This window comes from Berghia stephanieae, chromosome 5 (assembly GCF_034508935.2).
Source record: "Berghia stephanieae isolate SIO BIC M18660-M18661 chromosome 5, UCSD_Bste_1.3, whole genome shotgun sequence".
In the NCBI taxonomy this organism is placed as follows: Eukaryota; Metazoa; Mollusca; class Gastropoda; order Nudibranchia; family Aeolidiidae; genus Berghia; species Berghia stephanieae.
The window spans coordinates 79,109,581-79,132,080 of record NC_088364.1 but is presented as its reverse complement, the minus strand read 5'-3'; the positions used below and the strand labels follow the sequence as shown (position 1 = coordinate 79,132,080).

Here is a 22,500-nt window from a genome sequence, read left to right as displayed (position 1 = left end):
TCTTTCTATCTTTTCTCATCCTTTTGATACCTCACAACCACTATTAAGCTTGGGTCTCACCAGATGGTGTGACAGAGAATCAGATCAATCATTTTGTATCTCTCGAAGATTCAGACGTTCTTTAGAAGATGTGACAGTACAGAGAGGGGCAGATGTTGGATCAAACCACCACCTGCTATTGGCAAAGCTTAAACTCCGACTCAGAAAGCATGGGACAAGAAAACAAACAAGATTAAAATTCCAGGTGAATGCACGAGATGGGGAAAAAAGGAGGAGTTCAAACTGAAATTTACTTATAGATTCCAACCTCTGGGTGATCTCGAGGAGGACATAGTCGTAGAGTCACATTGGACAAAGGTCAAGGAAGTCTACATAACAACTTGTCATGAGGTATTGGGTGTAAAGAAATCGGAACATAAAGAATGGATAAGTCCAACCACCTTGGACCTTAGTGAAAAGAGGAGAACAAGGAAGGAACAAGTGAAGGCAAGTCGAACAAGGGCTTCAAGACTGGCAGCAGAAAAGCATTATCGAACCACAGCTAAGAAAGTCAAAAGATATATGAAGAAAGAAAAGGAAGCTTTCATGAACAGACTTGCAAAGAAAGCAGAAGCAGCAGTGACAGGAGGACTCATGAGGATCCTTTTTCAAACTACCAAGTCACTTGCTGGAAAATATGGGAAACCAGAGGTACCAGTCAAAGATAAAGAGGGGATAACTATTTTTGGAAAAGAGGATCAATCTAAGAGATGGAAGGAACATTTCAACTGCCTTCTGAATAGAACACCACCAGACAACCCGCCTGAAATTTGCCTGTAAGGAATGAGCTACCAATTAGCTGTGATTCACCATCGATAGCAGAGATTGTGGGTGTCATTATCAAGATAAAAAGCGCTTTGAGAACTTTTAAGTGGGCACTGTGCTATTTAAAAAGCTCACGTTTAAAAGAGGGAAAGCTGCTGGACCAAATTCCACCGGAGGCTCTAAAAGTTGATGCTGAGGCCCTTCAGCCACTGTTTGGAAGAAGCTGGAATGATGGGATATTCCCAAAGGATTGGAAAGAAGGACATCTTGTAAAGGTTCCAAAGAAAGGGGACCTCAGCAATTGGATTAATTATAGAAGAATCACTCTTCTCTCTATCCCAGGAAAGCTTGTCAACCGAAGTTTTTCTAGAGAGAATTAAGAATGTAACAGATACTAAACTGTGGGATGAACAGGTATGTTTTCGAAAAACCGTTCAACCACCGACTAGATTGCCTCTCTGCAAATTATTGTGGAACAGTTTATCGAATGGAACTCTCCTCTTATTGTCAACTTTCTGGATTATGAGAAGGATTTCAATAGCATTGACAGAGCAACATTCTGGGAAATTCTGGCACATTATGGAATCCCCGAGAAGTTGGTTAACATTATTAAGGAAATGTATGAAGGAACAAGTTGCAGGGTTGTACATGAAGATCAGCTTACTGACAGCTTTGAAATTAAGACTAGTGTCAAGTAGGGATGCTTGCTCTCACCATTCCTGTTCATCCTTGCCATTGATTGGCTAATTAAGGAAACCTCCAAGGGGCGAAGAAATGGCATACAGCGAACCCCTGGACACAGTTGGATAATCTGAATTTGCTGATGATCTGGCTCTTCTGTCTCACACTAAGGACCAGATGCAAGCAAAAACCACAATTCTAAACAGCCACTCGGAATCCATTGGTTTGAGAATTCACCCTGCAAAGTCAAAGGTCAAAGGATATGTATGCGTCAAAGGGAGCAGAGCAAAGTATGCGATCAGGAACTTGAAGATATAGATACTTTCTGCTCTCTCGGGACAAAGATGGAGGCACGGAAAAAGAGGTGAAAGCATGGATTGGAAAGGCACAGGCTGCATTCACATCTTTGAACGGAGTTTGGAGAACTAGAGATTTCTCCGTTCGACTAAAGCTGAGACTTTTCAACTCAAACGTGAACTACTGTATAGATGTGGAACTTAGAATGCATTGCAGGTATATAGATAAGGAGGATACAGGTGCATGCGTAAGCTACTCAGAATAAAATGGATGGATAGAATCAAGAACAAAGAGATATGGAAAAGAACACAGCAGAAAACAATGGGAGAGGAAATAGGAAGAATACGATGGAGGTGGATCGGACACATCCTTAGAAAGATTGACTCCTCTATAACAAAGAAAGTATTGGACTGGAACCCTCAGGGCAGGAGATCAAGGGGAAGGTCACGGGAAACATGGAGAAGAGTTAAAGAAGCTGATATACAGAGAATTGATAATACATGGCACAATATACAAAAAGTTAGCTCAAGATAGAGAGGGATGGAAACTGTTTGTCTATGGCCTATACCCTGACCCAGGGTGAAAAAGGCAATGATTATGATGATGAATCATTATTACCATTATCCCTCCTCTCCCCCCTTCTCCTCCTCCTCCTCCTCCTCCTTCTTCTTCTTCTTCTTCTTCTTCTTCTTCTTCTTCTTCTTCTTCTTCTTCTTCTTCTTCTTCTTCTTCTTCTTCTTCTTCTTCTTCTCCTCCTCCTCCTCCCTTCCCCTCATCATCATCATCATCATCATCATCATCATCATCATCATCATCATCATCTCATTCTCACGAATCATTACTGTAATCATGAAATGTTTAAATTCTAATACCATAAATTATATTCTAAAAGCGTTGATTAATTGTCCCTGCAGTTGTGCTGAAAAGGGGATAAAAATTGATAATAGAAAGAATGATTTTTGTTTGATTGTATCAAGGTTTAAAAGTCATTTGTTCTAACATTTTTACGTATATGTTCACAATATATTTACCAAATGTTTTAACATTTCTATTTCAGTTATCAAATAAAACTTAAAGTAGCTACGACTATGGCTTATGGTAAATATCATCTATTATTTCAATTATTTTTTCCATCACGAATATAGACAAAAAAGCACAACTTTTTAAAAATGTGCCCTTTACTGTGCTGGTTAAAGAAAAGGGTTATAAACAGTTACTGATCTTATATACTTCTATATGAATTGTGTAGTAGATATGTTAAAGTGGAATTAAGTGTTTTAAAATAGATTTGTGTATGGCTTGATTTAATGCGTAAATATAATATTAGCTGTATGATGACGCAATCACTTGCTTTTCTGAATACGACAGACTTTATTTGTCACATGATACATTAAACTCACAAAGGGAGTCTTAATTGGATTTTTTTAATGTTCTCAATTCTTAGTAGCTTAGATGTGTTATTTGCCTCAGTTTTTCCAGCTTTTTTCGGCTCATGCATAGTCATGAAGTAAAGCAGCTCTTTAATGTAGTGGAGATGTATAGATGTGACTCAAACTTATAATTAAAAAGTGACAAACTAGAGAGCAAGCACAGGTATTAGATAACGATCTGAAAAAGAGTATGAAACAGTGCCAGGCAAAGCAAGAAAAAAAAGAAAAGAAACTATACTTCTCAAAAATCAGTCTGTCTCGACTGGGAATGAACCTCAGACCTTCTGATCACGTGTGACCAGTAATCAGGAGAACTGAGGTTCGATCGTCAGTTGATGCAGACTGGATTTTTGGAATATGTTTTTTTAATTTCTTGTTTGTTTTTTTTTTGTTTGTTTTTGCTTTGTCTGGAACTGTTACATACTCACTTTTTCATAATTTCACACTGAAATCTCGCAATATATCAACTTAAAGAAGAGCACCGATTGTGTTGAATAGATTTATGACCTACTGTGTTCATCTGGTATTGTATCAGTATAAACTGACGTGGAATGGGGTGACTTAGACCAGTTGGGGTCACTAAGACCAGCCCCCAAATGTGCTCACATTATGAAAATGATTAAACAAATCTGATAAAATGTACATAATTCGATATATTTCACCATTCCCCACACTCTAAATATAGAATATTGGACAGGTTATTTCATTGTCAAGTTATATCATTGTAACGACTCAGCTGAGATATTGTTAATTCAATTTATTTATAATCAATCAATGGTAAAACTAAAACAAATATGTAATACGACCAGCTCTGATGGAGTTCTTTCAGCAACTAACCGAACACAAAACAATTGTCTTACAATGTTCCTAAGGAACAAAAAGTGCTTATACATTCGCGCAGTCAGCATTCACACTCGCATGCAAAACATGCACAACACAAAATGCGCACCTCTAGAAAGAACTCTTAACATAAATAAACACAGCTGAACAACTACATTCACACATATCTAGACAACTCCAATATATTACAATCATATAGAGCAGTAAAGTTAGGTGCCCCAAACGTAAACAAAGGTCGAGAAGCACGTGGCAAACCACATGTTCCTGTCTTGACAGCTCACGTTCCAATGTAAATAATAGAAAAAAATAACCTTTAAAATTTGGCTGTTAGGTGGCAAAAGAAACACATATTCATAAATACTCGATCATGCATCAAATAATGTCTAGATATGGATATTTTATGGAACAAAAGGTAAAATTTTCTAAAATTTATCAAAAGTTACAGTCTATCTATTTTTAGACCAGAGCAAATTATTGCGCTGGTGTGAACAAAACGAGAATTATTCGGAGCCTGATTTTCATAATAATTTAGCCTTATATTATTATTTCTGCAACTGTTAGATTTTATGTAAACATATTTTCAATACTGAAAGTGTATTGCCTACAACTCAAACTACAAAATTGGGAGACCTATATTGTGCGTAAATTATTCCGGTCCCTAACGGAAATCACTAGCAACTTGTTATTGTTTACGTTTGGGGCACCTAACTTTACTGCTCTATAAGGATGATAATCTTTAGACCACTTTTTTACAGCTTCATATGATTTATTTTGACATTAAAATAACCTGTCTGATGTTTGGGTTTTTTTTTTCTAAAGTGTAGAAAAGTGGGAAATCAATCAAACGATGTGCATTTTACCATATTTGTTTAATCATTTTCATTCTCGGGGCACATTTGGGGGGAGGGGGGGGGGGGCTTGTTTTAGTGACCCCAACTGACCCGTTAGTTTATTCTGATACATTACCAGATGAATACGGTGAGTCATATTTATTCTGCACAATCTGTGCTCATCTTTAAGTTGATGATAAGCAAAGATATTGGCTTTTAGAGGTTCTACTCATTGTCATAAATCTAAGGACTGCTCTTCAAATGATTCTATTTGATACTGTATACATAAACAACTTACCTTTTACTAGTTTAACGTGTTCCTATAAATATTGTATTAAACTGTGCTCACTGGGTATAACTTTTGTTTGTTAAGATGTAGAGTTCGTATAGAACTTTATAAAATAATGTAATCTACATGAAGCTTGATGGTGCATTTTAATTTCTGTCACAGCCAACTCAGGAGTCGGTATGCTTTCACATATTATCATTTTTATTTTTCCTTTTTATTTATCATTGTTTATTATGTATACACGTGTTCTTATATTATTTTCACACTCATTTTAATAACAACATTTTTTTTTCTGTCATGTAATTGCATTATAATTATAAAAGCGTGTTATTTATTCATTAAATGTTTTGTTTCCAGCTATATTCTAAAAATAGATTGTTTTGCTTAAAATATGATGACTAAACCTTTAAGTGAATACGTTTATATTTAGTTGGGGGGCTTTTTCTACAAGTTAAAATGCTTCGCTTCTTTTAAATTCAGATGTTTTTTACAAATGATTGAAACTGAGGTTTATAATATTCAATATCTGCAAGCTTAGTATTTAGTACTTTTTAACAAAACAAAAAAAATCGGTTTGAAAATAAATGTATTTTTTAATGTGGCAAGAATATGAACTTTATTTGTCTTGACCTGAGAAATCAATCAATTCCTATCCAAAAATTGATTCCTGATTGTTTTTTTATTATACTGAAAGTTTTATTGTATCCTGTACATGCAGATACAGGTTAACATTAACTTTATTATTTGGTTTCAGACCCTCAAAGCGGTGAATTAAATAAATCAGATATGACGCCATACAATCCATATGACAAGTAAGTTTTACATTAGCAAAGTAACATATTATTTTTAAACGTGAAAAGTAGTCCTTTAAAATTTCAGAGTCTTTGCTGCCTGAAAAAAAATCCTTTATGTTATTATTAAATTACGTTTAGTCTTTTGCTAATTTCTTCTCAAGTTATTTTACAACTGAAAGGAAAATGTTTGGTCAATTGAAATAGGGGATGTAATATTTCAGATTTGGTTAAAAATACCGGGAATCATAACATGCCGATGTCCATGGATCGTTACATGCCGATGTTTGATAATACACCTTTTGAAGATTTGTTTGCGCTATGATACCAATGCAATTTCTTATGAGTTGCATTTCTTCTTCACATTGTTTTGCTATTGCTGTCAATTATCCATTTAGAATTGTACTTTATTTAAGCCAAATATTGGGCTCTGAACAGCTGTCAGTTAAAATTCTCGAATTGCTCTTCACTATTGATTTTACTCTACATACTATCCTATGCTAATGCCTAGATATACATTAAATACGGATCACCTAATTACTGCATTTCACCTTTCACTTTTAAATGATTGGGAAAACCTCATTCTCAATATATATATACATATATATATATATATATATATATATATATATATATATATATATAATATATATATATATATATATATATATATATATATATATATATATATATATATATATATATATATATATATATATATATATTAGTGCTCAACTAATAATTTTTTGTAAAAAAAAAAGATCACTTATCATTAATTATCACCGCCATTGAAACTCAAACAGCAATTTTTGCTTTCATTCCCTTTATGTTTTGTATTATTTTGTTCACTAGCCATTTGTATTTTGAAAACGTATACTTTGTATTAATTTGTATTTAATTATTTACAAGATTTAATAAAAGGGTTGCGGCCATAATATAATACCCATAGTATAATGTATTAGATAACGTACCCTTTATGTTATTAGTTTTGAAAGGCATTGAACAAATCAAGCATTTGGTAATCACTTATTTGCCTATTTGCCCTTTGATATTTTTATTTTCAAATCTCTGTACAATATCGCCTTATATCTCACATTTCCGGTTGTCTAATATACGTCCTTTAGATTGTAAGTCTTTTCAATTTAACCAGCTAAAATCTATCCATCCAATTATTCATCCATCCTTCCATCCATTCATTCATCCATCCATCTATAAAGCTATTTACTTATCTATCTATCTATCTATCTATCTATCTATCTATCTATCTATCTATCTATCTATCTATCTATCTATCTCTCTTTCTGTCTATCTATCTATCTATCTATCTATCTATCTATCTATCTATCTATCTATCTATCTATCTATCTATCTATGGATTTATCAATCCCTCTCTCTATCTATCAAATAAAATAGTGAACCATACATGATTACTGCTCAACTTAAAATAAAAATTCAATGGATTAAATGAAAACTAAATTTAAGTAAACAGTTATGTTTATTTCTTCAAGAAATGTGAATTTATCTATCTATCTATCTATCTATTTATCTATCTATCTATCTATCTATCTATCTATCTATCTATCTATCTATCTATCTTTCTATCTATCTATCTATCTATCTATCTATCTATCTATCTATCTATCTATCCATCTATCCACCTATCCATCTTTTTATCTATCTATCTGTCTACCTATCTATCTATCTATCTATCTATCTATCTATCTATCTATCTATCTATCTATCTATCTATCTATCTATCCATCTATCAATTAATCTATCTATCCATATATTTTTCTTACCTTACCTCACCGGAGTTCCATCACCCTACAGAGTTTGGATGTCATAGAACACCATTATCCATGCTCAGGGGCCATTACCGAGCAGTCTATTATATTTTTGGCAGTTGTTGCCTCCATATTTCCAGTCCTATTTTTCTAATCCTAGATATATATATATATATATATATATATATATATATATATATATATATATATATATATATATATATATATATATATATATATATATATATATATATATATATATATATATATATATATAAAGGTTGTCCCAAAAATGTCTACACATTAAGAATGATTGGAAACGTGAGATATGATAAGATGTAATTATTTTTTTAATGTAGTTAAAATGCAGTTTAAAAAACAATGAAACGCTCTTTATAAATATATTTACACTTACAAAATAATTACATTTTATTAAATGCCACGTTTACAATTATTTTCAGTGTGTATACATTTTTGAATTTTTGAGACACCCCTATATATATATATATATATATATATATATATATATATATATATATATATATATATATATATATATATATTCATATCTATCCATCTATCTCTGTGTCATTGTCAGTTTGTATTTATCTACTCTTGATTTGTCTATCTATCTTTTATCTATATATCTCTCTATCAATCTGTCCACCTATCTGTCTGTCTATATCAATCTATCTACCTAGCTAGCCATCTATCTGTTTTCATCTATCTATGCATTTGATGAAGTGACCAAGTGATTAAGGCCCCGCTCCAGTCATTTTCATTTTTTCCTTCACGTTGGACAATGTTGTTGACTCCTGTTCACATCAGACGTTTGTTTGAAGGGTTATCCAAAAAGAAAAAAACCCCAAAAACTAGAGCTTTTATATAGTGCAATATCCACTAAATGTGCTCAAAGCACTTTACAAATGTCCCTGACCAACAGCAACACATGACATGTTGAACGAGACATGACACATGTTAGGCGATATTACATTTTTTCCGACGCTGTTGATGGCCAGGTACTCATTTTAAACCTGAATATAATGACAGAATGCAAATAAAGATTCTTTTCCAAGGACTCAACTATGCGCTGAGCGGGTCTCCGATCCAAATGCAAGTGTCATACCACAAGACCACATAGCCGCACAATATCACAATATATAATTTATTTATTTATTCATTTATTTATTTATTTATTTAGCTGTCTAATTCCTCCTAACTATTTTATCTCTCGATATACATATCTTACTACAATCTTCTCCTATCCTTTTAATTATATATATATATATATATATATATATATATATATATATATATATATATATATATATATATATATATATATATATATATAATGTATTATGAACCTTTTTTATAACAATGCCCTATTAACTTAACGTTCATTTTAAGTTTCATTCTTGATCCTCTATGTCATATTTCTTTTTAAAAATGCCAACAGGCCACGAGTGTGTGAGGGACAAACCCGATTTTGATGACGGTGTATGTATTGCATTGTATGAGATCTCTGTCATGTAATTCTTTATCATTTGCGGCACTGCACTTTTGTATCGTCATCCCTCACCACTGCTATGATTTTGCACTGTAATATTTGTCCATCCAACACGATACATTTGTTAATCCCCTGCCAGTTTTATTATTTTTAATGACATTTTATTTTCAGCATGGATCTTTCTATTTTTAACTGTAAGATTATTTTCAAGTTGTTAATATTGAAGGCTGAAAATTTTTCACCATCTTTGAACAACCTTTATACCTGTTTGTGTTTTGTATTATCACCAAACTCAAATAAAGATGCAGAGGCATAGTTTTACATAAATCAGTGAAGATATCTAACCGTTGTTTTTATTTTGACTCATCAGATTACAATATTTTTATTGACAGTGAGTTATTTAATCTTTTTAAATAACCCCTTGCATGCCGACCGTGTTATGATTAAGTGTAAAATATAACTATGTTGAAAGTTAAATGTTTTTCAACTTAGCTAAGTTACACCGATATCATACGTTTGTGTCGTTTGATCAATCGTTACACATTTGTCCAACGTTGTAATTGCTCAAGACTGTCTTGACCTTTCTCTGTTTGGTATGTTACCCATGTGAACACCATTATCTAGTTCAATACATTATGTCTCAAAAATAATTAAATCTCAGAATATTGTTACATTTCAATTGATATATTTTTCCTATACTTTTAATATTATTGATATTTCTTTTTAGCTTTTCAGAGTTGTGGAAACGTTTTAGATAGTTGCTTAAGTTGAACTTGTTCAAGAAAAAGGCATGTCACTATTATCCTTTGGTGTGGCAATTTTTTAAAAATTAAATTGAATATTCTGTTGTTGTAACACTATATCATTAATTTAAGCTCGTTTGATATTAAAACTCATCTTATATCTTTGTCTATTTCAATGTCCAGGAACAATACTTTTTACCTTTTTACCACAGCTTTCTTTAAATGTCCCTGCTTATTTTTGTATGTAGATAAATATCTAGGCAAATATCATTTCCTGAAAACAAAAAGCCTAGTTTTTATATGAAAGCAAATCAGCAAAACGACACTGATTTTCCCTCGCTTATTGTCGTATTTTGAGTCTATTGCTTTACTCACTCATCTTGATACTGTACCTGATTCTTTGGTTTACAAGGAAGTCATTTAGATAGCCCAATATAACAGCTATTAACTGAGCTTTGCTTAATCAAATCATTTTTCACTCTTCAAATTAAGTGCGAGTTTTCATCCTTAAACCTCAACATCTATCATCTTTAGACGAATTGATATTATTTCAATCTATTTCATTATAAACCATAATCAGTTTTAGGTCGTTATTTTGTTTACATTTTTGAAAGATTTTGTTAATTGATAAATTAGCTTAGAATATTATTCTTTATTCGATGTTCCTATCTTTCTCATTTTTAAACATTTCGTTGCATTCGCACTCTTCTAAAACAATTCAAAATTAGAACCGCCACTTTAAACTATGCATATATACTAAAACAGCCATCTTTTCAGTGTCAGTTCAACATTTTAAAATTTGAATCCAATATTCTTTGTAAATCTGTAATTTTTTTCCTACAATGGTTCAATAACTTTCTTTTCAAGAAATAATTCACCATTTGATTTTTACCTGCTCTATTCCAAAGGAAAAATTGTTTTTTATTCAAACCTCATTTTACAGCTCTTACTCTACTGCATTACGACGATGAACATTTGAAGATTAACCTTTATATGTTAATTTCTTTTACGTTTTTCCATGAGTTTGTTTGTCATCAAAGATATCTTTGAAAAGTTTAACCATTGTTTTCCCCCACTCTCCAGTTCCAATCCTATATTTTTAGAGAAAGTTATGTTGGAGTCCCTGGATGGGTAGGTTCTTAAAAATCCACAGCAGGTTTTTTCTCTTAGTGTGTAGATTTAACCACAATACGTCAATAACCATAGCTTAGTGTGTAGATTTAACCACATTACGTCAATAACCATAGTTGTTCGCATGTGGAAGAGAAAAAAAAGATAAATATAAATGGTTGTGTTCTCATAACAAAATGTGACTGAGTGTATCATTAGTTAGACAATTTTTATTTAGTTTGTCACGTCTATGTCTAAACTCTTCATAACTTTTACTACCTTTTAGTCTCCCTGTAAGTAGTGATTGCAGATAGATATTATAGTAACTGAAGTGCAAATAGAACATGATTCATGGCATGAACAGGTACTAAGTTAAGAGTCTATTCTGTCCGTCCTGTGGTTAACTTTTTGTTATGTTTCATTTTTTTTTTCTATTCGTGGATAAAATAAATTTGATCTCCTATGTTCAGTATTAAATTAGCATGCTAAGTCATGTTTTTAAATAGAGCTATCCTTTAAATAAAATATCATGAAATAAGCAAGAAAGAAGCAAAAAGTCTTCAATCAAAGAAAACTACCACAATTTTACCCACAAAGAGTGAAGTCAGTTACTGATTCGATCATAGGAATTAATCAAGGCAAATGCAGGATTTAAGCTCTCAATTTTAATAACCTTTCTCTGGATTTCATTTTATTAACTTGTCAGATCCACGTAACAAATGAAGCTTAATTATGTCAAATAAAGTAAATAGATAATAATTGGAATTTCTTATGTTATTGAACCAGATGGGCTTTCAAATTACATTGAAACATATTGCCCATCAACGGCGGAAATGTTCATTGATTCTATAATTTTTACCCATTTTTCTTCAAACTTCAACTGCTAGAAACAGTGCATTTACTCAGCATATTGCTCCTCCACAATGAATAACCTTGTAGACGATTTTGAAAGATATGCATGAGTATGTTTGAGTGACGTTATGTTGTAATGAGCGGATAGAAAACAACTAAACTGCAAAGAGGTATAAAGATTTAGATCAATCCTTTACGTGTTGCAAGGAATGCAGTAACATGCGATCCATATTGGGCAATGCGTCATTTAGCTTTGTAGAAGCCTCATTGTGGGTCATGTAAAACCTTGATTTGACATCTTTCAGTCAATAACAGTAAAATCCAAAATGAAATCATAGATAGTATTATAACTTAAATAACATGAGGAACCGGGGCCTTCATAGATTTCATTTGATTTGCCGAATTTCTCCAATGACTGTTTATTGGTTGAATAAATGCATATTTGTGCTTCTTGTTCGGTCGGTTTTTGCACATTCTAAGATTTAAATCATTATTTCTTTTTTTTTTTTTGGACGACGGCTTCTTTCTTTGTAAGATGGCAGAATAGTAATTTTAACTCGAGTTATTGGAAAATAATTACTATCCTGTTCTTTGATTTTAAACTTGTTTTCGAGGATCAATCACGACGAAATAAACAAATGGTCTTTTTTTCTTGTGCCCTTCCCCTTTCAATATTCTGTATCAGATTATTAGTGTTTCCATGTACTTGTATATATATATATATATATATATATATATATATATATATATATATATATATATATATATATATATATATATATATATTCTAAACATCATCATTTCCTCTTTCTGTTTATATCAAATGTATTTTATTCAGTTGGTCGAAAATTATAATCCTTTAGCAACAAAATTATTTAAAATCTTTAAACAGTTAAAGTAGTAGTTGTTCAAGTTTATTGTTATGTTTATTCAGTTTGTCAAAAATCATAATCCTTTAACAACAAAATTATTTAAAATCTTTAAAACAGTTGAAGTAGTAGTTGTTCAAGTTTATTGTTGTGTTATAACTTAACTGGTAGGCATTTCATTTACTGAACACGACATCATCAGATATAACCAACTCAAAGCCTCTAACTTGATAATCTTTTTTTGAGTTACGGTGAGAATTTCTGCTATTATTTTCTCTATTCTACACTGATATTATGTATTGAGTTATTGTGAAAATGTCGTCTCCATCTATAATGTGGTTATCCTTTAAAGACCTAATGTTTCTGACAGTTCGCATATCTATGTCTGCATGACACTAACTTCTAAACATCTCTGCTGAACCTCACTTGATCATGTTGTTGTTTGTGATATTTGGAAACTTGTAAACTTTGATGTATTGTGATTGTTTCAATGTTATGTAACAAAAAAGGATAAATCCTAGATAGCCTTTCAGAAAATAATAATAGAATAATAATAATAATAATAATAATGATAATAATTATTATTATTATTATTATTATTATTATTATTATTATTATTATTATTATTATTATTGTTATTATTATTATATTATTATTATTATTATTATTATTATTATTATTATATTATTATTATTATTATTATTATTATTATTATTATTATTATCATTATTATTATTATTAGATAATAAGTAATTGACAACACTTAACATTTAGACCTAGTGTTTGGGACAACTAGAATTTAAATAAAACTAGAGCATTTATAAAAGGCAATATCCATTAAACGTGATCCTAGTGGTTTACAAGAGGCCCTAACCAACAGCAACACTTTTGACATGTAGGACGAGACATGATGCCTTTTGGTGATATTACGATTTATTTCCGACATTGTCAACGCTGTTAATGGCCAGGTACCTGTTTTACACCTGAGCACGATGAGAGAATGTGAGTAAAGAGCCTTTTCCAAGGACTCAACTAAGCACTGCTCAGAGCGGCTATGGAACCCTGGAACCTCCAGTCCGAAGGCGAATGTCTTGACCAAAGAGCTACATTGAGTCTTTTTTACTACATTTCTTAAGGCACTGAGTTAAAATAGTATAATCTTTAATTTCTTTAGGTCTTAATTTTTTTAAATTACTGCACTGTGGTTAGGAGTTAAAAGTTCTGGTAGCTGAATGGACTAACCTCTACTAATCCCTTAGATGTCAGTTTCCAATGCGATGTTTCTTTTTTTTTACGAAACCCGCTGAAGCCCAGTCCCAGGTTCACTCCCCATTGGTATACACTTCCCTGAGTCCCAGGTTCACTCCCCACTGCTGCCTACTTCCCATAACTTTGTCGGATTTCAGTGGGTTTCATGAAAAAGAAACACCCATTATAATGTAGTAAACTAAATGAGCAGAAAACTAAAAGAAATAATGGTGGCACGCCTCTGCTTAATTGTCCCCAGCTGACATTTAGTATTGCAAAATAATGATTTTAAGTTGGATGAAATTCTGAAAATGAAGGATTTTTTTTTTTACATTCATTTTATTATGAATAGAAATAGATCGGGTGCCTAAAAGTCAATCGTCCCTCTTGTTCAAACCGATATTCTTAATTTCATGTAATATAAACCCCAGTGACTGGAGGAAGGGTTTACAGTAAATAGTAAATATTTCGAATGCTTCTTTATTGAGAAGTTAGAAATGCCAGTTGCTACTATTGTTGAGTACAAATCTATATATTTCTGTTTATATTTTAGTGAAAGACACGGCTTCAAATTTAAATTTTTCTGTATGTTTGTTTTGATGCCTCAGTGAAATATTATTATAAGATATACAAAATAATAAGGTTTGGTCTGTCTTCAAAAAATGACTTTTCTCTCATACGTTCTTGTACTCTATCCCTCATGCATACTTTAATGTAGGAACACAACAACAACAACAGCATAAAGAGGTGAGCTCATCATGGCCACTTTAACTTTAATGGTTCTATATCAGCTTTCCATAAATTCTACATTGGGTTCCAGTTGAGAAATGAAAAATTAAATTCTGGTTCTTGTTAAGATATGATTACCTTGTATTTGTTACAATGTTTAAAGCTATCGAAGTCTACCAATAGAAATACAAATAGTATGTGAATAGTCCTCTCGAATCAGCATTTTGTCATGGTGAGATTGATTCTTAAGATTGGAATTGGATTCAATAGTCTGATGTCACGTCGCCAAGCAAAGATGGCCATCGTGGTTCTAAACAAAGAAAATCGAACTAGAACTTTTCATATGTCTTGTGATCAGAATGTGTAAAAGTCAAAACATGATCAGATTTATAATGGGGTTTTTTCCCTTGGATACACTTTTATGCTTGTCGGAGAAATATTTCACAAGGGCGTCCGCCATTGTTCCGATAGTTTAGAGCCAGTTACTAAGTTACCATGCGTCATTACGAGGGAAGTGACATTACGACTGTTGAAGCATATTGTTATAGTAACAATATCAGACTTCCATTATCTTTGTATGTTTTATTCACAAGAATTATTATAAATTCTTAAAGCACGGAAACAAAATAAAACGTCCATAAATTTCTGATTACTTTAAGTTTAAGTTTAAGTTTTCATTTAGTCACCTGGTTCATCCGACATAATACTAGATGGATGTGATGGGTCACATATTTCTATCAGACGTTCATCCAAATCTGTGCTGGTGGTGGATTATGTCCAGTGATCTACCATTCAGCTCTTCATGCCAGATAGACTAATGAGAGACACAGCTTAGAGATGATGGTTTAAAGAGGAATTTACACTCAACTTTAGCTTTACTGCCCCCCCCCCCCCCCCCCCCCCCCTTTCTCCCATCTGTCCTCATCTTACTGCTTGATAATTTTACGGGATAAATTTTTGGTTTTAAGAACTGTAGAGTTTATTATTACTATTAAGATTTTAAAACGTTATTGCTTGTCATTGTCAATACGGTAGTAAATTTTAAAGAGCCATAATATGTAATATCATTTTGTTACTTAGATTGCTTGTTAAAACGGAAGTAAATTTTAAAGAGACACATTTTGCTATTAATCATAACGTTATATTTACCTCACACTGCTCATTTGTATCTACTGGGCAATAATTGAAATAAAATTGTCTAAAGGGAATTTGTAGTCCTTTAAAGCCATGAGGCTGATGGAATAAGAGGTTATATCGGTTTCTACTGCATTAAAGGGACAATAATAGATGCTTGCTCTCCTTTGGATAGGAAGCTTGTCTATCACATATCTAATAGACTCAGATACTAGTCAGTACTGGCTGAATAGAATGGGTGGGAGGGGGGGGGGGGGGGGGGAGAAGGGGCGGAAAGATAATAATTGTTCCTGGGATTTGCTTGTGAAGCTGACTATAGAATTTGAGTTATTGGCAGGTTTATGTAAAATGACAAATCTTTTATCTTATAATGATAGTTTATTTGTAAACATAAATAATTTTACAAATGTGATACTATTCACCTTATTTAGAGCCAACTGTCACAGCTGTATGAAATGGCTATTTTTATCAGTTTCATTTTTACCGTACCATGTTGCATTTTTATAGTCAGGTACTGAATTATTTATACTATTCGCATGAAAGTACTTCACTCCAGTACACATCACTCAAAAACATATTGTCTTTGTCTTTTACTCAAATACTAGTTTTTCAAGTTTAAATTAATCACCATTTTTTTATGAGAATACTAATGATGATGATGAAATGATGATGATGATAATGATGATGATGATGGTTTTAATGATGAAGATAGGTGAGATATTATCACAGTTATGCCTTTTTATATCTAATTTCAATCAATCCAATAATAATTATTAAATTAATTTCCCCACAGTCGGAATTCTTTAGACGAGAATGTGTTTGTAACAGACAGTACTTTTGATGAACATGAAGTAACCATCAACTTTAACCACGTATTGGAGGGGAGTGTGAGCAAGAGAGAGTCATCATCATCGTCGATCCAGCAGCCAAGTCGCCCTGAATCCTATCTCAAAGCTGTCTTAGATCATCAAGCCTCACAAGATGGATCGACGGAGAAAAATAAACCAAACAACGACTTATCAAGTGGACTTGTTTCTAATATAAATAATAATAATGATAATGCGGATGCTGATGATGATAATGGTAATGAGGCTAGTGATAATAGCTGCAATGATAATAATTTTCATGTTGTACATAATGAGCAGGATGGTGCTAAATCATCTCCCAAATGCGTTGGGTTGAGTGTTGTTGAAGTAGACGACGATGACGACCAATATCAGCCATCTGTATTGTTTGGAGCATCAAACTCTTCGGGATTCTCTCCTGGAAAGGTTAACGTCTCTGCCTTTAACCAGGTTATTTCTGAACTTAAAGACGATCGTGGAAGACACTTAAAAAAGACTCCTGTAGGTAGAACTAGAAGTGGTGATAGTCAAACTTCAGATAATGATTTATCTCCCTTTGTAACTGTTTTAAATGTAAATGCAGATGTTGAATTGAATGGAAAGAATCATTTGGATGATGACAATGTTTATAATAATATTAGTAAAAATGGAAACGATAATGTCAATAACAACAACAAAAATGATGATAACCCATTATTTCTAGATGCTGCTTCTGACAGTAGCCATGTTAAGAAAAGGAATGAGAGTCTTAACTCCCCCTTTGGAGTGGCACCCGCTTACTCTGATTTTAGAAATGGATTAAGGAGGGGAGACAATAACATTGACAGTGTCGAGTTAACAGATTTGTAAGTGAGTTGTTTTGTGTTGTCATCATAACAAATGTCTAATGTTTAACCAAGATTAAAATATGATTGTCAAATGACGTATTTATTCTTATTCAAGTGTATTGGCTAATAGGGACTTAATAAAGTAATCAATCTGTTTTACTTTTTTCTTTATTTCTGTATAAAGCTATATATATGTATTTACAAATCTGATAACCTGAAAATATATGGTCTCTTTTTTTGTAAAGGAAAGATTGTCTAACCAACACAAACATTCTCCATAGCAATGATGATAACTAAGTCCATACTTTGTGTTATCAGATTTGTAAATACGTGCACATTAGGTGCAAAGTAATGGCGGATTTAACAATGCTGTTGCCGTATACAAAACTGTACGTTTAATTGCTGTATAAAAGACATTCAAAATGTCTAGGTTTATTTATTTCATACTTTGTGAATCCAATGAATGAGTCTTTGGTTTGTTTTGTACTTGAATTTTCTATGAGGTGACATTAAACACTTAGAAGTGTGTCATTCTTTTGTTAACAAAGAATATTCGTGTTATGTTCATGTTTATGAATAGGACCAAATATTTAGGTTACTACCATGCCTTTTGTTTTCAATCTTCTCTTTTGCGCATTTCTTCTTTTAGTTGTGATTGGCGTTACAATGTTAATTTCATAGCTTTAAAACTTGAATCATTTTATTGTGTCAATATAGTATTTGAAGAGTGATTTACTTTTTATTTTTTGATCACGTTGCTCTCCCCACATTCCATTTGTTAATATATGCCCAATGAATTTAAAAATATTTTCTATTACATTCCAATGTATTATTTCACAATAATATTGTATCACAACTAGGTGCCTTTTATTTCCAATCAAAATAATATCATGTCCATATTCTTTAACTAAATAGTCGTGTTGCATCAAGAGTGAATAAAAACTAAGTATACTATTGGTCTATGAATAAGGTAAGAAAAGGGATATTTACATAGCAGAGATGATTGGTAAACAATAAACTTTCACTGGTATTATTGTTATTAAAAGTGTACCAAAATAAGAAATTGGTTATTTTTGAATAATAATACAAGTAAAATGGAAGTATGTGATTTTCATATGAATAAATTATTTAACATTTGAATGATTATCTATCTCTAAGGTTTGTATAAACTAAAACGTATCCTTTCAAGTCATCAACCAGACATTTACACAAATGAGAGCATCTTAGACAGTCTGGAGCTCTCTCTCTTTAGAATCTCTCGACGTTAGAGACCAATGAATTATTTAGAGGAGACTCAGTGACAAAAATTTGTGCAAGAAATCGGATTGAATAAATCAGAAATCAGTCATGAAAATATGAAAATTAAGTTTGTCAAACGAATAGTGTGGATTGGCCCTAACAACAACACAGATATTGCTTTATATGACCTTTCACGTGCATTTTCTCTCGTCTTTTTCTGTCAGTGCTGCACATTTATTCCTTCTTCATGACTTTTTAATGACTTTTGGTATGGATTTTTTTCTGTTTGAGATATCCATGATATTAAGATATTAAGAAGCTTTCAATAATTTGCAAGTTGTTGCAGTATTTGACCGGGAAGTATATTTAGAGCAATACAGATTCGTTGCTTCCACTAAGACGATCTCTCTCTCTCTCTCTCTCTCTCTCTCTCTCTCTCTCTCTCTCTCTCTCTCTCTCTCTCTCTCTCTCTCTCTCTCTCTATCTCTCTCATATTCAAACTCAGGATATTCTAAAATGGAAACAAATGGTATATTTTGTTGATAATACTGGAGAGTGAATGAGCTTTGATAGTACATGTTTTATCTCCATTGTCTTTCATATCAATAAAGTTTATTTGGTATGATGAAAAGAGTAAGAATTTAAATTTAAGCCATATTCTATTGTTGCTTCAATTCCTGTGAATCAAATGTGACACACCATTATCATGTACATTCCTTGATCAATCTAACATTCCTTTTCATTCCTTCCCTTTCTTTGAATTGTAAACAGTTATGTATAGAACTATAACAATTGAACATATATCTGATGATGAATGTGATGTGTCTTTTAAACATGTTATTTATAGTCTGGAAATAAATATTATTGCATTGCTAAAGATGATTCCATTAACACACATGGAATTTTAATATAAGATTGTTAGTTGTTTCTTTGTCAAATTTATTTCATTTCAAATTCAAGCAATTTAAAACAATCAATTTTAAAAGAATAAAGAAACTGTATTATAATGAAAGCCATTCGTAGAATAAGTTACTTATTTCTCTCAAAGTAAATATCTTACAAAATCATAATCATCTTCAGCAGAAGTTTATGTTACCTAACGAAGGATTTATCTAAACGTGACATCCAAATGTTTGTGCCTTTGGTATTCAAATAAATTTTATTCGGAATTCAATGAAATCAACATGCTCAACAATAAAGTACAATAATATATTAGAGCAATAGGGAATGAAATTAGCGGAAGAGTAGCGTCCCTTGATTGGACGTCACGTCACCCATAGTCTGTGACGTCACCGGTGGAAAAGTTTTTAGAGAGGGACGCCACTCTTCTGCCAATCTCATTCCCTGTAAGCATTTAGAACACATGTTAACTCCTTTGACAAGAAACCAGCCACAAGGAAACCCTGTGATGGCAACAGAATGTGCATGTTTAACTGTTTATTGTAATCAAAATTAACAGCAAAAGTGCAAGACAGTCCACATACCCAGTATGTGTAAAATGTTTGTACATATAATATTTTCCTGTGATCATATATACCTTCGTTATTTATGTATCTTGTTATCAAATCGTTTTTAAAAGTATTTCAATGGGTTAGTATCTCATTGAAATGTTTTGTCAATCGAAATGTTTTCAGAACATCATTATTATTTTTTTTTCACTATTTTATTATTTTATTTGAATCATTTTTGCCAAAATGTATGTCAAATTTCATTGTAAAAATGTTAATGTCTAATGACATTCTTATACATAAGTCTCACTAACCCTGTTCAGCCTGCACTCTACAATTTTTTTGACGAAAAGCAAGCCAGATTTGTGAGAATCCATTGAAAAAAACAATAGCTTTTTTGGCAGAACTGCAGTGAACCGAACGATGTTGATGTCTTTGATCCTTTTTATTGTGATTGCAGACTACTTATACAAAAATACCAGTATAAGTTTCATTCCTCTTTTTGTCTCTGTTGTTGATTGGACGTAGAGAGCATTTCTCTCCTTTCTTCCAGGACCTAATTATTTTGAGATTACGTAGTTACTTAGATGCATTATAACTCAAAGGAAAGATTCGATGACAGGAGTAAACAACACAATGCATTTAAATTTGAAAATTTGTGACATGTGTACATGTTGTTGATTATAACCTTCGATTGTAGTTGAAAGAAAAGTTATATTAGCCTGTAAGCCAAGAACAAGATTTTCTTTTCTCATCTTGTAAAATGAGATCCAATTATAATTTGTTTTTGCCACTACATCTCCTCCTCCCCCTCCTTTTTATTTTGAAACTCTCGTCACACTTTTGTTTAAAAGACATGTTGCTTATACAACACAGAATGTAGCAAATGCTGATCATCTTCTTTTCCTCCAGGATAGAGGAATTATGAATCATCTGTCCATTACTTTATAATTAATATACCATGAAAATCTGAAGCGTTGTAAAAACCAGTGTAAATATATCAGAACAAACCACAAAGAAATAAAATCAAGCAAAACTCAAATACCTTATAACTTTAAAAAGAAAACTATTTTAATGTTATATTGTATGCATTATATTAATTTAGTATGGGAAATTAAAAAAAAAAAAACAACAACAAAAGAGCACAAAATAATGTCCGTTTTAAAAAAATGTATGCAAAGATCTTAGTAGGGATAACGGAATAGGAATTAAGATACAAGATTGATTTTTAAAGGGAAGTAATTGCATTGATTTTCTTGAAAATCACTGAATATTCATCATTTTCTTGTGATTTTTGAAATCATTTTTGTATTAGCTCCTAAAAAACATTACTATCATTATTAGGGTGCAGAAGAATAAAGTATATAATATAGTAAGACCATGATACACCAATGGATAACACATCAAACTCTTTTTTTTTTTCTACCACTTGATATCAGTTCCTCATTGCTTGGTAAACATGGATTGGAATTAAGACAATCTAATAAAAATTACGACTGTTTCAATATCGTGTAACGTATAAGGCATTAACAGGATTAATTAACCCAGCTGGCCTTAAGAAGAAAAGATAATTTTACGTCAAATAGTGGCAAATAATTCGATGCCTCTTTTAAAAATAGACATCGCCGGTGATTAGGCGTGTTACACCAAGCTACACGTTTCGATTTGTGATAGTATTTGGTTTCAAATCTAATAGTTAAAATGTTTAAAGTGTTTGCAATTCTTATAAGTATAATCTAATTTTGGTTTGTTTCCACACTAAATGTGTATATGCCTTAGTTTTTGAATGCAATAATTGTTATACAAAAATAATAAATAAATAGATAGAACTGCTAAGAATAAGAAAGGAGCAAGACAGCAAAATATAAACATGTTTTTTTTTTTAAATAACATAATATTTGAAGTCTGGAATAATGTAATACCGGAACAGATACCAATAATGATGATGATGATAATGATGATGATGATGATGATGATGATGATGATGATGATGACGATGATGATGATGATGACGATGATGACAACAGTGAGATGAAGATCAATCTTTATCATCTATAAATCTTGTTAAAGCCAATTTTGTATTGTTAATTTAAAATCTCAAATTACAAAATTGTGTTTTACACATAAGAGTACAGCATGCATGCCAATCCTTCCGCTTTTGGCGGAATCATTCCTATTTTCACTCTTCCTTTTCCACTAT

General features: G+C 31.9%; 1 protein-coding gene across 1 annotated transcript in view; it reads left to right on the top strand.

Annotated features, from left to right (window-relative positions):
- LOC144974024 (cadherin-87A-like) overlaps positions 1-22,500 on the top strand; it is a 154,295-nt gene that overhangs the window by 130,040 nt on the left and 1,755 nt on the right. Inside the window, exons 40-44 of the mRNA XM_078916914.1 lie at positions 2,840-2,880; positions 5,334-5,348; positions 5,926-5,983; positions 11,083-11,130; positions 16,735-22,500. The exon at positions 16,735-22,500 is cut by the window's right edge and continues 1,755 nt beyond it. Of these exons, the coding sequence (XP_078773040.1) occupies positions 2,840-2,880; positions 5,334-5,348; positions 5,926-5,983; positions 11,083-11,130; positions 16,735-17,635 (1,063 nt within the window). The 3' untranslated portion in view covers positions 17,636-22,500. The remainder of the gene's footprint in view (positions 1-2,839; positions 2,881-5,333; positions 5,349-5,925; positions 5,984-11,082; positions 11,131-16,734) is intronic.